This window comes from Rhinatrema bivittatum, chromosome 9 (assembly GCF_901001135.1).
Source record: "Rhinatrema bivittatum chromosome 9, aRhiBiv1.1, whole genome shotgun sequence".
NCBI lineage: Eukaryota > Metazoa > Chordata > Amphibia > Gymnophiona > Rhinatrematidae > Rhinatrema > Rhinatrema bivittatum.
The window spans coordinates 105,085,068-105,103,516 of record NC_042623.1 but is presented as its reverse complement, the minus strand read 5'-3'; the positions used below and the strand labels follow the sequence as shown (position 1 = coordinate 105,103,516).

At 40.6% G+C, this 18,449-nt stretch overlaps 1 protein-coding gene across 2 annotated transcripts in view; it reads right to left on the bottom strand.

The window, feature by feature from the left end:
* The window catches only part of CNTN1 (contactin 1), a 295,655-nt gene that overhangs the window by 57,216 nt on the left and 219,990 nt on the right, over window positions 1-18,449 (bottom strand). For both annotated transcript variants that reach the window (XM_029616197.1, XM_029616198.1), the window contains exon 18: window positions 5,113-5,216. In XM_029616197.1, coding sequence (XP_029472057.1) covers window positions 5,113-5,216 — 104 coding nt within the window. The remainder of the gene's footprint in view (window positions 1-5,112; window positions 5,217-18,449) is intronic.

The window sequence follows — 18,449 nt, the reverse complement described above, 5'->3', positions numbered from 1 at the left end:
CTGGCCCGGGGGCGTGGCCGTGGCCTCCGGACCAGAACGTGGTGTGCTGACAACCGGCCGGGCAGGTGTAACTTTTGGATTAAAGGTAGGGAAGGGAGGGGAAGGTGCGGGGGGGGGGGGGGGGGTGTGAAAGGAAAGCTCCCTCCGAGGCCGCTCCAATTTCGGAACGGCCTTGGAGGAAACGGAGGCAGGCTGCATGGCTCGGCGTGCGCAGGCTGCTGATTTTGGGCGTGGCTACGCGCGTATCTATTGAAATCCGCAGTGCGGCCCCATTAAAATCAACAGCATGGTTGGCACAGTCCCGCTGGCAGTGCTGCTGATTCTGACAAAACTGGGATGCTTTTCCACTTAATAAGGCCATGCTTACCACACTGTCATTTTTGGTGGGGCCATGCTGCTTCGGAGGAGGAGATGCGCACTCTGCCCTGCCGGAAGTAGTTTAACATTTAGTTTTATTTATTTAACATTTTTATATACCGCAATTCATGTAGCAGAGTTACATATAATTTCGGTTTACATTAAAACATTAAACAAGCATGTAAGAATGCGATTACATTGAACAAGGGAGATTAACCTGGATCAAGTAACAAGGGAGTAACGTGCAACAAATAAATAGAAAGGTAATAAGAGACTGTTGTAGAGTTGTAATTAATCTGTTTGATGATCTAGGTACATGTTGGGGATAAATTAAAGTCTCGGTACACGGATTATACGATTGGATAGGTTGATTTCGGCGTTGGAACGCTGAGCTGAAACTCAAAAACTGCAGGAGTCTGATGGAATTGCTTGTAGGATAAGGAGAAGTATGAGGGAATTATTGGCATAAGTTGAAAGCTTGTTGGAATAGCCAATGCTAGAGCTGGCTCGGCACCATGGCTGGAAGTCGTTCCCTTGGCCACGATGGCTGAATAAGGAGACTGCTGCTGCCTGCTACGTGAAGGAGGAAGTGAAAGAAAGCATGTATTCATGTGTGAGAGAGAGAGAGAAAGCATGTGTGTTTGTATGTGAGAAAGTGAGAAATAGCATGTGTGTGGGAGAGTGAGAGAGAGCATGTATGCATGTGTGTGTGGGAGAGTGAGAGTATGAGTGCTTGTGTGTGGGAGAATGAGAGATAGCATGTGTGATTGTGTATGGGAGAATGAGAGAGAGCATGTGTGCTTTTGTGTGGGAGAGTGAGAGAGAGAATGTGTGCAGGAGAGTAAAAGAGAGCATGTGTGCTTGTGTGGAAAAGAGAGAGAGCATGTGTGCTTGTGTGTGGGAGAGTGAGAGAGAGCATGTGTGCATATCTATGGGAGAGTGAGAGAGAGAGCATGTGTGTGTATGAGAGGGAGCATATGGAAGCACAACTACCATAGTTACTCTTTGCCTGCTAATCCATGACAATTTCAGGGCATCTGAAAATTAAAGTTCAAAAGGATTGGATAATGGAATTTTTTTAAATCCTTATTTTCATTGCTGGGTGTTTTTTGATGTAAAAAGTCTGTTTTGAAATATTTTATTGATGTTTGGAAGATTTTTATTTGAGTTTTTAATTATTGAATTTTATTCTATTCATTGTTTTTCAATTATTCTTTTATTGGTATGGTTTTACTAATTTTGTTTTATGAGGAATGTTAATTTTCTGTTTTCTACATTCTAGCAATGCATATCGAATTTGGCCTATTGCGGTTTCTAGTTCAGTTTTTGTTTGTACATTTCTGTTGATACTGTATGGTCTATTTATTCTGTATTTGAGGGTCTATCTGTGTTTTTTTATATGTGAATGAAGTGAGTTATTCCATTAGTGTGTAGTGTCTATGTAGGGATCTATAGTAGCTTGGCTTGTTCTGTTTTCCTAATAGGGGGTGTATTACTATTTTAGGCCTGGAATAATATTTATAGTATTAACTTTCATAGGTAGGGTTGTTGCTGTTTGAGTGCTGGCAGTTAATGATGTTTTTAATATAGAAATTATTTTTCTTTCTTTTTTTTTTTGTGGTTCTCTGAGGGTCATGCCCATGCCCATGCCCAAGATGCATTACAGTAGGCCTAATACCATATAGGTTTCAAGCATCTCTTGCTTTTTTGTAGGGTTTTCTGGTTAGCACCTCGTGCATGTAAATATAATATACAAATTGTAAATGGTATTTTTATCTCAGAAGACTGTGCTTTGAATGTTCTTTTTCATGTAAAATCTATTATAAATGCATAATTTTAAATTGTGTGTGAGAAGGATGTGATTGGGTAGGGGGCTGCAAGGCTGTAGAGTTTCCCTAGGGCACCTAATTCCCTTGCACTGGCCATGGGCATTTATGTACAAATATTGAACAAAGTATTCCAACTCGTATTGTCATGTGTTGTGTAATAGGGATGTGCATTCGTTTGTGACAAAATAGGAAATAGAGATGATATTTCCTATTTTGTTGCAGTTCAGGAGGGCGACAAAATGATAAGAACACACAAAAGTTTGTGGGTTTTCTTATCGCACTTTGGGGGGGAGAAAGGGCACATTAAAAATAAAACTAACCCCAAACCCTCCCTAACCCTTCAAATTGAATTAATTGCAACCCCCCCACCCTCCCGACCCCCCCCCCCCCCCAAGACTTACCAAAAGTCCCTGGTGGTCCAGCGGGGTCCCGGGAGCAATCACCCCTCTCGGGCCAGCGGCTGCCACTAATCAAAATGGCACCGATGGTCCTTTGCCCTTACCATGTGACAGGGCCTATCACTGCCATTGGTCGGCCCCTGTCACATGATAAGAGCAATGGATGGCCCATGCCATTTTTTAAGTGTAATATCAGATGTAGTTTTTTAAAGGGTCATTTCTGTAGGTACAGAACTACTTTACCCTTAAAAGTTCCTTTGAAAATTACCCTCTTAAAAACAGGGAGCATAACTTTCAAACAGCTGCCCTTATGTCCATTTACATGTATATCTCTATTTTATAACTTGCACGTATATGATATACACAGGTCATAAAATACATGTATATGCATCCTGTAACATGCACACACATAAAAAAAAATGCATGACTACATTTTGCACTTACTGTTTCTAGATAAATTCTAATTTATCTGGCTAAGTAGCAGCACTTAACTGGATACATTTTGATTTATCCAGCTAAGTAGTGGCAAAGCCACTACTCAGTCGGATAAGTCTTAAAAAGGCTACTTATCTGGATAATTCTAAAAAGCTCTTATTGTGCTTTAAGTTCTTCTTATTCCAGAATTTATCTGGAGAAGTGCCGCTGCCTAGCCAGATAAATAAGAACATGTCCGGATGAGTGCTGCTTTCAAGACTTACCTGGATAAATCAGAATTTATCCAGATAAAGTAGCATGTAGCTGATTTACTCGCATATTTTTACATTTAACTTTATAAATATATCCATGGAGATATTAACTGCATTCAACAATGAAATTATCAGCTTTACCAATTGGTCTACCAGTTCACCTAATCCATCTGAGGTCACTGAGACTCTCCTAGATCTTCAGACTCAACAACCCCCATTTCACCCAAACCCCCCACCCAGTCAATATTTCACTTTTAAGATATTTACAAACCAGTTATAGAACAAGTGTAAATATTTGCGAGTAAACTGTCAAATTAAATGCATAAATTACTTATAAAATAGCATCTTACACATGTAAATGTTGGCCCCGCCCCAAATAGCTCCTGGCCTGCCCTTTTTTACATATGCAAATGTATTTGTGCATCCTTTTCATGTGTATTTTGTGGTTTATAAAATAACATATTCTTAAGTGTATATGCTGATATTTATGTGTGCAACTTTTGAAAATTAACTTTTAATTGAGGCAGATGTATCTGTGGTTTTGCTTCAGTATTTCAAAGAGAAATATACCAGGGCAAAAATGGAGTAAATGTTGCACTTAAATTAAACTGAAGTGAAACTTTGATTACATAAATCAGTCCCATTGTGTACTTATATGGTAATGTGTTCCTCTCCTGTTATTTTCTCACTGGTGCTGTTCAGTCTAGCATCTGATCTTACATATATCATGGATCACAGACATCATCAATATCTTCACTCTTTTCAGATCTATAATCACTTGAAAAGTATGGTGATGGGCCGTAGCTGTTGGCTCAGTGGTACTGCAGTATCATGTTAAAGACCCAGGTTCCCCTTAGATATTAGATAATAGTAAAACAGCTCGAATCAGGATGCAGGAGTACTTGGTTCTGGAGACAGCAATATCCTCTGGTCGAGGATATTTACTGCAATGGCCGAGCTAGATGGAGGACAGGAGTTATAAAATAGGGAAATAAAACCTTAGTTGCACATGCTGGTTAATGTTACTGTATCCTAGTAGAAGCTGGTTCCAATTGAGCTTTAAGCTCAAAGGAGCAGGAGGAAAAATTGCCAGTGACAACCTCTTTCTCCTCCTCTCCTCCCCCCCAAATAAACTGTAGTATGGTGAAGGTAACTAACTCTGGTATGACTGGATAGTTCTATTTTTAAAAGCATTCACATTGGTTAAAAGTTCATAGTAGATCAACACAAAGTGTTTTCATGTAGGAATATTTCTTAGAGAGACATCAGTTTGACACAAATATACAGATGTCCATATTCAGAAGAATTTAGTTGGATAATGTAGACGTTATCAAGAAAAATGAACATGTTGGCATTTAGCCAGCTGAATTCTAGCCAAATAACTTTTTATCAGACTAAAATTTGGCCAGATAAGTTAGGGGTGTTCTGGGGGAGTAACTTGAAGGGGTTGAGTTAGCCAGATAAATTATCTTATCTGATATTCAGAGTTAGCTGGATAACTTATCTGGCTAACTGTTCTTTGCCGGTGGATCTGTCCTAAAGTTATCTGAATAAACTTACCCAGCTAACTAAGATAGCCAGATATATTAAGCAGTATGACCAGACCACTGAATATATAGGCTAAAGTAGCCAGATAAGTTTATATAGCTAGCTAGCTGAACCACACAGCAGTTGAATATGGACCTCTTAAGGTTTAGTAAAAAAATATAACATCTGCAATACCATCAAGAAAACCACAACAACCATCAAAAGAGATAAATAGGGTGCATGCATTAGCCAAAATCTACTTGTCTTAACCTTGAAGAATGTAGACATGTTAGCAAATGTAAGACATGAACTCACCTGATACCCTTCAACAGACTGCAAATAGACTGCTTTCCATGAAACTGTAACTTCAGTGGATGATAAAACAATGGCAGTTATATTTTCAGGATAGCTGACGGGGGCTAAAAAATTGACAAAACGTATATTAAGCAGCAGCAACTATCAAACACAGTTACAGTTACACATGTTTTTTACCTCTTCTATTTAGCTGCAATCAAGTTTAGGTAAAAATAGCTGACCTGGATGGATTTGAAACAGACGTTCTTTATACGTATTGCATGGCTGCAAAATTATGTTGTTGCTTTATTATTAGTAGAGAATTGCTAATCTTATTTTGATGAACAAAACTCAAATTTATCAAAAGTTTGACTTTATTACAGAATATGTAATAGAAATAGCACACCTAGGTAGTCCCTCTCAGTTTTTATGATCTCATCATGCTAAAAACCACCAAGCAGATGCCACTTGAGAATGCTGTAGAAAGTATCACACTAGTGACTAAGGGTGGGGGGGGGGGGGGGGGGGGGGAGCAACAGAGGAGATTCCTGATGCATTTAAACTTTTGTTTGATCTACCTAGGGTGATTATGAAGTTCTATGTCAAAAGGGACTAGCTGAGTTAAACTTGATTTTACCCCACTGCAAGCATGGAGAAGTAATTTACTCTATGAAATAGAGTGAAATCATGATTGACACTGGGACTGGGGTTAGAAATGCAGGGGTCTAGGACAGAAACTAAGGCATGGGCTCCTGCTCCACCTTGATCCTAGGTCCTCTCCTTCCCCCTTGATTCAAGGTCCTCTCCCCTTTTGCCCTTGACTTTGGATACTCCCTACTGCTTCTCTCCCTACTTCTCCTCTCCACCTCAAGCTCCTATGTCTCTCTTTATTTATTTAGTTAGTTAGTTCAGTTTTAACTCATAGGTCTAAATAGCTTGCTCCTGGTAAAGTACATCTTTTATATCCATAATTATAAAAGACATATAAACATAACACATACATATAAAAAAATAACATAATAGATTAATAATCTTAAACTTAAAATAAAAATGTCAATTTTTCCTTTTTTGCTAAAAATCCAGTCTTAAATTCCTATTTAAAGTCTACAAAAGCTAGATGAAAAAAGTAATTTTTAACCTTTTCCCTAAAAGATAATTAATTTTCTTCCAATTAAAGATCAAAAGGAAGTGTGTTCCAAAGAATAGGGCCAGTGTCTGAAAAAGCTCAGGACCTAGTAGCACACAAATGGACACAACCAATCTCATTTTACCACCAGACTAGAGACTTCTAGAAGGAACATATACCTGAATCAGATCTCTCAAATATTCTGGGTCTAGACTCTGAATTACCCAGAAAACAAATGATGATAATTTAAATGTTATGTATTTATTTGATTTTTTTAATATTCCGCCTTCAGGCACTTCAAAGCAAATTGCTTTCGTGTACTGTAAGTATTTTACATGCCCAGCTATTGGTAACTATGGATGTGCAGATGGAAAAGTTTGTTTTAGTTTGTTTATTCATTTTGTAAGTCACAGTCATTTGTTGGCTCTTTTCAGATTAAAAAAAAAAATTCATTTTTTGTCTTATTTGTTCATTTGTTTCCCATTGAAAGTGGCATGAATAGCGCAAAGCAATGGGACAAAATGCTATCAGCAGTGATAATTTTCCAAGGCACTATGAGAGGAGCAAAGAAGCAAGAGTGGCCAGAGCATCCCAAGGCTTCAAAAGAGGGGAAAAGGGCACCAACAATGACAGGAGTCCCCCAAGGCGGCATGAGAGGGGCAAAGCATCAGAAAGAGTGGCATGAAGATCCCAAAGCACCATCAGAGGCAGAAAGCAGCCACACACAGTGGCAAAAACATCCCAAGGCTCCAAATGAGGTGCAAAGGACACCAACCAAATAGATACAAAGCCCTAGGCAGGGAGAAGCTAGAGAAAATCCCTGGAGGAGACCTAATGTTGCTTCCATTCAGTATCATTTGGGGAAGGGGCTGACTTTTCAGGTTTGGAGTTGGTCTTCCTCTTTGCTATGGCGTACTTTCAGCCCTATTAGTATCTGCCTCCTGTACCTCCTTACTGGAGGCTGATGCTATTGACTAGAGGCTCCAAATTCTCTTCAGCCTCTAGCTGTTCAATTCAGGGTATCCAGGACATAATTCTTCTTCTGAATCAATTTTTGCAAATACTTTCTCCATTTCCTGAAAAGCAGTAATATTGGATGAGTGCTGAACTGGTTGTTGGTGCTGTACTACTGCCAGCTACCCTTGCCTTTTTCCTGTGGTATAATCCATTGAACAATAAATACCAGATGAAACCAATAGTCATAAGAACAGTAAGGGAAGGGAGTAGAAGAAAAAGTCCAAGAGGGCATGAAACTGTTAAACCGTGTAAAACAATGTTATTGCCAGGGCAAGACCATGACCAATTACTGTAAGGAAAAGGAGTTTGGAAAGAATCTCAAAGACAGCTGAAGCAGAGGCACAACCACCCAAAGATACCAAGAGTGGCTTGGAGCAGCAGCAGCAGCAGTGATGCTGGTGATTAAAATCACAAATGGTAGTTGCAGAGCAACACAGTGAGAAGAGTGGCAGTAAGGCCCCAAGATATACAGTGAAGGCTGAGGCAGGAAGAAAAATGGCATTGAAGGCCCAAGGAACCAAGTAGGTAAAGTGGAATTAAGAGTGATATGAATGGCCCAAGGGTCAATGGGTGAAGCAAGTGTGCAAAATATCAGATTATCACAGCAAGACCAAGAATTGGCAAAGTACCATAAGGGAAGAGAATTTGGAAAGGACATCAAAGACAGCTGAAGCAGAGGAGATACACCCAAAATTACCAAGAGTGGCTTGAAGCAGCAGCAACAGAAGTGATGCTGGTGATTAAAATCATAAAATCAGAAATGCAGCAAGAAGAGTGGTACTACTTATCAAGCAGCATTAGATTGCTTGATAGTGGCACAATTGTCCACTGACTGGTAATGTTCATTACAATCTATCTCTGAAGCTAATAGTAGGTACAGATTGGAACAAAGGGGTGGGAGCCTTGAAATATTTTGTGCCTGTTTCATTTTCATTCCGGCGGTGGGACATTTCAGGTCCATCCCAGATCGTTGTTTTTAATTTCGGTGCTCTGTTTTCATTTAAAAATAATAATAATTAATAAAAAGTCAGAGCCTTCCCACCAGTGGGCCCCTTCAACCTCCCTGAGTACTAACCACAAACACCCAGTAGCCTAGTGGGAGCCTGAGAGTATTTTCCATACCTTGGCTGGTGGCTGCCCTGATTCAAAATGGCACCAGCCACCTTTTGCCCTGAACTTGTGACAGTGGCTATCGGTGCTATTGGGCAGCCCCTGTCACATGGTAGGGGTAATGGTGCCAGCTGCCCTTTACTCCTAACATGTGACAGGAGCTGCCCAATGGCACTGGGGGCATGGGCGGCACATGCCCATTTTGGGACATTAACCTGAAATCTGTGCGTAAGTATTTACATACACATGCGAGTGTCTACATAAATTTGTGCACACATGTACACGCAGCCAGGCTATTATATACCATGTGTGCATGTATATGTATGTGTATGTGCGTATGTTATAAAATGGATATGTCTCTGAACATGAGCTGGCATACGCGTGCACATGTGTGCCCACATGCCAATATTAAAGTTACTGTCATTATGTATAAAATGGACCCAAGAAACAAATCGGAAACCGATCCAGTTGGCTGTATTAGAGTGAAAACAATAGGAATCGGATGATCATACGAAGCCCTTTATTATGTGCCCGACTCTGGCCGAGTTTCGCTCATAGAGCTGCCTCAGGGGCAATTCAATTGGCAGGGTTTGAAACAATGCCTGCTGGGCTGCTGTCACATGTACACTGTCACTGAATCACGTACAGTATTATATTAATTCCTGCTCATACCTGCGGAACGTACTGAACATAATTCTGCTGCCGGCCATACGCGTATGGCCGGCGCCATTTTCCGTACGGAAAATGGCGCCGGCAGGAGATTGACTGCAGGAGGTCGTTCAGCGGGGGTTCCGGACCGCTGCTGAACGACCTCCTGCACTCAATCTCCTGCCGGCGCCATTTTCCGTACGAAAACGATTCGCGGCAAGAAATCGCTCCCGGAACCCCGCTGGACTCCCAGGAAACTTTTGGCCAGCTTGGGGGGGCCTCCTGACCCCCACAAGACTTGCCAAAAGTCCAGCGGGGGTCCGGAACGACCTCCTCCGTCGAATCGTTTTTGTCTATGGCCGCCGCCATTTTGCGGCGGCCATTTTGAAAAATGGCGCCGGATGAAGACAACACGATTCTATTGAGGGGGCCGTTCCGGACCGCCGCCGTTCTGGACCACCACCGGATCCCCAGGTAATTTAAAGCATTGGGGGGGGGGGTTTAGGGGTTTTAGTGTGCCAGTTTTCCTGCCCTCCCCCTTCCCCCGATTTACGATTTTTTAACGATAAATCGGGGGAATTGGTATTGTATCGTGGCCCTAACGATTTTTTGACGATTTAAAATATATCGGACGATATTTTAAATCGTCAAAAAACGATTCACATCCCTATAGAAAGCTGGGTATTGCAAACAGCATGAAAACAGGTATTGCAAACAGCATCAAAACCATCAAGGCATCATGAGAGAGCAAAAGAAACAACAATAGTTGTATGAAGAGTCCAAGTCAGTGAAGGCACCAAAGTGCATTGAAGGCAATACCTACAATGGCATAAATACCTCAAGGAACTGCAAAGTAGCAAAACATCAAGTGTTCTACAAGGCACTATGTGACAGCAGAATCAGGCCAAGCAGTAACATTGGCAGACTTAGACAGTAAGGCATAGAGCCATGAAAGAGATGGGGTGAGAAGAGAAACTACTATTTTTTACAAGTCTTTTTGGGGACAAAACACACCATTATAACAAGAGTGCTCAATATGCTAGTAAATCTGTCTCTTTGTCCTTGATTTAGATAACATATCACAGACAATGTTGTTGGGATCTCCTTTCCTGAGGTACCAGCTGCTCTAGCTATGGCCTGCATCAGGAGGGTTGGTTCTATTGAGGCTTTACAACTATGGTGTATTGAGGTGGGGAAGTAAATGGAATCTGACAGGGTGCTGTGCATGCTCATACTACTTTCTGGGGGTGGGCATTTTTCCCTGTGCGATATCCCCAATTCACCTCTGCTTATGGTGCTTCAATTCCTGCACTCTAGCTGCCAGTATCTCCTTTAGGTTAGTGAGAAGCTGGGACCAGAAGGTGAGACCCATTTCACCCCTGGGTCATAAACTGTGGCAAACATATAAGTATTGTTTTCAGTCAGAGGTTTATGTCTTTCTTTTACCCTCTGCAAAACGTTCACAAACTGCAATACCTCTGATAAATTGCAGGAAGACCTTGTGAGACTGGAAAATTGGGCATCGAAATGGCAGATGAAATTTAATGTGGATAAGTGCAAGGTGATACATATAGGGAAAAATAACTCATGCTATAGTTACAGAATGTTAGGTTCCATATTAGGTGCTACCACTCAAGAAAGAGATCTAGGCGTTATAGTGGATAACACGTTGAAATTGTCGGTTCAGTGTGCTGCGGCAGTCAAAAAAGCAAACAGAATGCTGGGAATTATTAGGAAGGGAATGGTGAATAAAACGGAAAATGTCATAATGTCTCTGTATCGCTCCATGGTGAGACCCCACCTTGAATACTGTACTCAATTCTGGTCGCTGCATCTCAAAAAAGATATAATTGCAATGGAGAAGGTACAGAGAAGGGTAACCAAAATGATAAGGGGAATGGAATAGCTCCCCTATGAGGAAAGACTAAAGAGGTTAGGACTTTTCAGCTTGGAGAAGAGACGGTTGAGGGGGGATATGATAGAGGTGTTTAAAATCATGAGAGGTCTAGAACTGGTAGATGTGAATCGGTTGTTTAGTCTTTCAGATAATTGAAAGACTAGGGGGCACTCCATGAAGTTAGCATGTGGCACATTTAAAACTAATCGGAGAAAGTTCTTCAATGCACAATTAAACTCTAGAATTTGTTGCCAGAGGATGTGGTTAGTTCAGTTAGTATAGCTGTGTTTAAAAAAGGATTGGATAAGTTCTTGGAGAAGAAGTCCATTACCTGCTATTAATTAAGTTGACTTAGAAAATAGCCACTGCTATTACTAGCAATGGTAACATGAATTAGACTTCGTTTTTGGGTACTTGCCAGGTTCTTATGGCCTGGATTGGCCACTGTTGGAAACAGGATGCTGGGCTTGATGGACCCTTGGTCTGACCCAGTATGGCATGTTCTTATGTTAATAATCTCCACCCAGTGAGCATATCTATAACTCAGATCCTCTATGGCATTCTTGAAGGGCTTCAGAATTTGCATCAGCTGCTTCATCACTACCTACTCATAATGCCCCAAGGGGGCAATCCAAACCTATCTCCATTTCCAGAGACAGGTTATTAAGGGGTGTCTGCTGCTCCTCTAACTTCTGTAGATTCAGGTAGGTGGAATTCCATCAAACATCTTGAATCAGCTACTTATGAGGCATCCCAAATTTTTTCTGCTTCTCACAATGAAGCTGCTAATTCTTCAGGCTATGATGCAAGTGCCCCACTATTTTCCTGCACCTTTCTCTCAAGTCCTTCAGGAATCGAATCCCATGGACCTTGGACCTTAGCGCCAGGGCATCCCTCACTGCCAGGTGCACAAGTGTGCAAAGCAACAAATCACCTGATAGACCCCATTTTCCCCTGACCTTATCATATTTGTACCACTGTCTGTCACAAAAAACCTGTGAAAAGACTTCTGCCTCTCTGATCTAGCTGTCAACCCTCCAGCATCTTTTTTATGGCTGTTAGGAGGTATAGGTAGAATCAATCACCTGGGTGTGCAGCACAGCCCACTGCATCCTGATGCTTGGTTCCTACTAGAGCTGCTGGCTGGTTCCCACTAGTGCGCCATCATAGACAGGTAGGCATGCAGGGCATTCACACTTGTCCAGATGTCGCTGGTGAAATGCACACTAGTGCCTTCAGTCTTGGCCACCTATACCTGCATTACAGCACTGATTGGATGGAATGAAGATAACCTGCCTACTGAACGTAATCCTAGAGGGCACTTTGTAATTTGGGGCTAGGAGATGCAATAGACACGTAAAACCCAGGTTCTCCACTGTCTGCAGGGGCTAGTCAGAGGGGCAATTGTATCTCTGATCCACCTCATCACTACTTTGGATGTTGCCTGTTTATTGCTCCGGGACAGTGATACCGAACAGCATCCCATTTCCTCATTGGTGGGTTGCTACTGCAGACGCATGGCACTGGGCTGCTGGCCTACCACGTGACTGATGGAAGGAGCTATCAGCTTGGAAAAGTCTTCCCCCTTTCAACCCTTTTGCTACAGCTTTTGCTCTGAATGGCAGAAGGGATCCCCAGGTTAGTACTGTCAATACAAGTGATTGGGATTTGTGTAGCTGATGCTGCATACACGCATTTGTCAGGCCTTACCACTGAGCAAAATGTGGGTCCTCCTTCACTTTAAAGTGCCTTCACATTAAGGATGTCTTTTGTGATCTCCTCTGTCAATCCTTGGGGGCTGTTGATGCTGCTGGCATTGAGGTTGAGGCTAAGATTGGACTGTGAGCTAAAAGGCCAGGGTCATTGCTCATGGTCTCTAACGGCACTGCCTGCTCTTTCTGCGGGTTGCTGTCAACATTGACAGTATCATTTACTTCCCCTACCTCCTCACTTGAGGCTAAGAAGCTGATTAGAATTCCCAAATTCTCTTTGGCTATTAGTTCTTTGGTATTTCACTTGGTTGCAGCTCCATCACTGCTATTAGTTCTTTGGTATTTCACTTGGTTGCAGCTCCATCACTGCTCTCTACATTAATGGTGGGGGTGGAAGGGAAATAGAACCAAAGAGCTAAGAGAAACAGATAAGTATGAGAAAAAAATGTGAAGCTTGCTGGGCAGACTGGATGGGCCGTTTGGTCTTCTTCTGCCGTCATTTCTATGTTTCTATGTTTCTATCCTCTGAGACACGATTCTTCCACAAAACCAGTTTTTGAAAGCATTATCATGGATGAGCTGGTTTTGGGTGATGCACTTCTGCTACCTCTGTCCTTGCATGCCTACTAATGCCAGCCTTGGATGGCTCTCCTGCCTGTTGCTCCTGCTCCAAAGCAAGAGGGAGAGGACAGATGGCAGTGGCACATGCTGTCCCAATTTTAATTTATTATGGCTTGAGTCAGCAGGCTTTCTGTGACTAAAAAAGTCTCTTAAGTTAAAGAACAGGATTCCCTTTTTTTCTCTGCTACTAGTACTGCTTGAAATTCTGATAAGAAGAGCTGGTTCTTTAGCAAAACCAAATTCTCTGCCCCTGCCATTTTTCTGTCCACTGCCATTCCCTTCTCTCCCCTTTTCTCACAGTAGCATGGCTACTGGGGTTTATGAAGTCACAATATACTTTAGTACTACTATACCACTCACTAGTACTACTATAATATTGACTGAGGGTCTGTCTGTCACACATAATCAAGTTGACAGACTGGGTTCACTTCAGTGCTTAGCAAGCACAGTGCCAACTTGCCAAGTGGAGTTTGTAGTTTGGTAGTGGCACAAATGTAGCCTCTGTCTGGCTAGGGCTATTCCTCAGTGAATGCAAATATCTCACATATGCACACATATGTGTGTACACTAGTGATTAACTTTTTTTGCGCACATACAAAAATGTCAGACAGAAAAACTAGCAAGGCAGCTCTTCTGTTCTCTCTCTGCCAGTCAAGCTGTGTCCTGTGCAGTCAGAGATAAAACAAAAACAACACTGCTTTTCTGTCTTTATTGCTTTTTGTTCTGCTCTAGTGAACAGACAATATGCAGTAGCACCTGTCTCACTCTCACAGTGAGAACACTGTGAATATAGTAGTAAAAGTAAGAAAAAGCCCTTTACCAATGCCACATTTTTTGTCTCCTTTTTAAAAAAAAAATTTTTCTTTGATTCTGAGAGCTTCTGAAAAGACAATCTTTCCCTAAGAAATACAACAGTTTCTTTACACATGCTCAGACATTTCAGTGGGAGGATGTCATCATCACTGGTTTCAAGTGCCAGCTGTAGGCTAGTTAAAAAAATATTTCACCTCAATTTATCTGTCATCCTATCTACCTTCCTACTTCTCCTGCCTCAGCTCTGATCAGGCTGCTACTTCACACAGGCATTGGTTAATTGCTATAGTTACGTCTTTTGAATGGGCCATAGACTTGAATAGGAAACAAATGAATGAAACAAAAAATGTTGTTTAAATTTAAAGGCATCTGCTATTCATTTTGGGGGGCTATAAATGAAATGAAAATGATCTCCTTTGTGGCTTTTTACTCATTTGTTTCAAACAAATGCACATTCCTATTGGTAACTAATGAAGGTTAAAACCTAGGGGGGCTATGTGCCTAGTAAAGAATCCAAACAATTATCCTGGCAACCATGTTCTTTCTTCTTTTTCTCTCCCATGGCTTTTTCCTGTGTCATCCCCATACTGTCAAGATCCTCTCCATCCTCATCATACCACACTGATTCTGGAATCTATCCCCATTACCCCTGTGATCCCAGAGGTCCTAATTCATTATATATACTTTCTTCCACTTCATGTCACCATCCCAGGTACTCATCATCCATCTCTGGTACTCTGATTCTTCCTTCTACCACCTGATCTTAAGTCAGGGCAAGGAGCGGGATAGAGTCAGCAAGGCCTGGATAAACATTTTTGTACCCCAGGGTACAACAAAAATGTTCCCCTCCACCCTTCAGAAATCTTCCAATTTCCATCCATTCTTCTGCTCCCACCAGGCAATCCTCCAATTTTATTTTCTCTTCTCTCCAGTGATACTCCACTTCTTTTCCAATTTTATCCTCCTTCCCTTCTCCTAATCCTGGACCCAAAAATGTCCTTGAGGGACTTAGTGGATGCAACATTCAGATACAAAGTCAGCATGGGTCTGTGATCCAATACACTTAATGCTAGCCTAAACTAGCACAGCCTGCCTGTTCCCTTGGACACAAAGCTATATGGTTACTCCAAATCTATTTATTAATGTGTTTGAATGAATTTGCATAGTTGCTATAACAGATTTTGTGATTGTATGTAAATCAAGAAAAGATTCAATAATGGTAAACCAGTCAAACAAAATGTTAAATGACCAGCTTTGAAAAGGTTCATTATCAAGCTATATCCTTATCACAGTAGAGAGCGGATCAATACTGCCTGAGGAATATACATCTTGGTTTTATTTTGAACAGCAAACAATCTAATGTTTCTACCTACAATTCAAAATGGATTCATTAAAACAAACCAAAAACAGCATAAATAGAATCATATATAAATGTCATATCCTTCAAGGTGCATGCTATTAAAAAACATCATTTTAAACAAGCAGCAACAGACAGTCATTTCAACTTGAGCTCCAGAAAACTCATTTGATATTTAATCTTCTAACTGGGCATTTAGTCAACTATGCATTAGAACAGGCACTGTTCAAAGAAAAAAAAATCATTAAATTTTCCTATGTAAAGTATCTAAGGTAACTAAGGAATCTTATATGTGAAGTTGCTCCTGCTATTTGTCTTTCAGTAACAGTTAATAACCCAAACTTATTTCTCCATGAAGACTGGTGCACTAATGCAAGGTTGATTTTTCCTATTACTGAGTTAAGCACATTGATATTGCAAGGTACATTTTTGTTTCAGCAATTTCAGTTGATGTTCAACTGCAAAATAGGTTTTAAAATAATGTTTCTGGGCTGGCAGAGTGGTTCAGTACCAGTGCCATGTCTTGCTACTTGTGAAGGTCTCCTAGTTCAATCCCCAAGTCAGGTCTTCTGCACCCTGGATCAGCTATGGCTGGGAATACTGCAGGGACAGGATTCACAGCTCCTGGGTGAAGAAGAGAGTCATGACCATTGCTTAAGGGTGACACCTACAGGCATCTGGAAGGGGCACTGGTGCATGGTCCTTGGCTCAGGAGCATCATTGCAATGATCAGACCATGATGTTGGAAAAAGAAGGATATAAAACAGAGGGGAAAAAAGAATAGTGAATGTTTCACAAACATTCATTAGTATTTCATTTAACATATGAGGGGAGGGGGGGTTAATAAATAAGACAGATTTAAGTTGTTTTGATGCTAAAAGGGTCAATTTTTAAATAACTCACACAGTTGCAAAGTACACAAAATTGTACTTCTTGTACCTTGTAGTTAATTTTCAAAAATAAACCACTGGGATAGTTTCTTTTTGAAAGCTAGCTAGTGTGAAGAATGCATGCAACAAGTGCTTGTGAAATTTGCAGCTGCTATTTGTATGGATGACTCTGAGGTGTAAAATAGTAGGAGTCTGCATGGGAAAAGCTTTTGATGAATTTTTCTTTTCAATTGCAGTTTTTTTCATTTTGTTTCTGTGCTTTAGCACATGCTAAAACCATTTAATGCATGCTAATAAAATTACACAAAATTGTGTTGCTTTTTGTGTTATATTGGATGGGAACCAACAAGGAAACTAAACAAATCTTGTTAGTGTTTTCGATAATGTTTTACATGGCTTGCATATCCTTATGTGCACTTTTTGAAATCCAGTGTGTACATTGTTTTGATGTTTATTGCAAGAAATTAGGGTAATAAAATCAATAAAACTAAAACAAAACAAAAATGAATGCACACTGTTTTACTCCCCTGTCCTAAACAAAACCCCTTGGATTGCTTCCTTTTAGCTTGGCTAAAAGCACATACACTATGGAAGTTTGAACAAACTTTTAGCTGGACAGCAATTTTCAGATAGGTCAATTTACCAATTATTGCTAATAAAAATACATGTCCCAGTGGGAAGGAACATTTGCGAAGCCATTCACACAACAAAGAGAATTTTGCATGCACAAATTGGTTTGAAAACTGCCCTCCCTCTGTACATGCTAAAAATACAATCAGTTGAACATTACATTTAATTACATTTAGGATATGGAAAATAAAGTGCTTAGGGCTGAATTTTCAAAGAGTTACGTGTGTAAAAATAAGCATATACATGCATAAGTAGCATCTACTTGCATACATGCTATTTTATAAACCTCAGATGTAACGCATGCATTTTTACTTTCTCAAATACATATGTGCATTTAAAAAGGGGTCAGTCTAGGGACATCCTGGGCAGGGCCAACATTTTGATGTATAAGTTGCTATTTTAAAAGACATGCATGTACATTTTCCTAACTTAGGGGGTCATTTATCAAATCGCAATATGGCCTTATCGCATGTGTTAGAGTGTTATCGCACATGATAACTCCCTAATGCTCGTGATAACTACAGCATTGCAACAGTAATATTTAAATTAGGGAAAGGGGCGGGGGTGAAACATTTTTCTGCCAGTACCACTGTGGGCAATAATGTTTTAGACATTATCGCCATCAGTAGTGCCGGAAATAACACCGCCCTTTTTAATGGCACTAAGGGGGTAATAGTGTGCGGTGCAGCCACAACCATGGCGGGCAAAAATGCACCACAGTGATATGGCCGGCTGCACACTATTGCCCCACCCCTTTTCTGGCTGCGGCTCCTCATTTTACCATATTTATAGAGGAATGATGAATCTAGGCCTAACGAGTAATTTTACACCTCCAAATTATCTTGCAAAAGTGATATTAAATGTGTTTATTGTGTACTATTGGCCAGATGAGAGGGCCGGGCAAATTGGAGAGAGTTCAGGTTGAAGAACCAGGAGGATCTCAATGATCTGGAGAAGGAATGGTTGAACATGGAGTAACTGGTAAAACTGATAATTTCACTTAAGCGCGCATATTTTAAAATATACTGACGTGCATAAATCCCGATTTACATAACTCTCATTCCATTTTCATATGTAAAATATACACAAATATTTTTTTAAATAGGCAGAAAAAGTAAGCATGTTCAATGCATTTCATATATTGGCACTTAAGCAAACATATATGTGTATGTTGCAAGGTAGATATATATATATATATATATATATATATATATTATATATTATATGCATATATGGTACACATGGGCTATAAAATACTATTATAGGTCTATGACCAGCCAAATACATGTAGCCAAATACATGCATAAATGCTGCTGGGCAGAGTTGTTTGAAGGTTATCCTCTAAGATTGCATTTTCAATGTGTATAGACTTGTAATGCAATCTAAGCATTCTACTTTCCAATCCCATCCAAAACATGTCCTGGAAACACTAGCCCTAAATGTAGGTCTACACTCTACATACATTATTTTTTGTAGAAAGTTTATCAACATAAAAAGCAGGCACAAAAGTCTGTGTGGATAAGTTCCTGGAGGACAA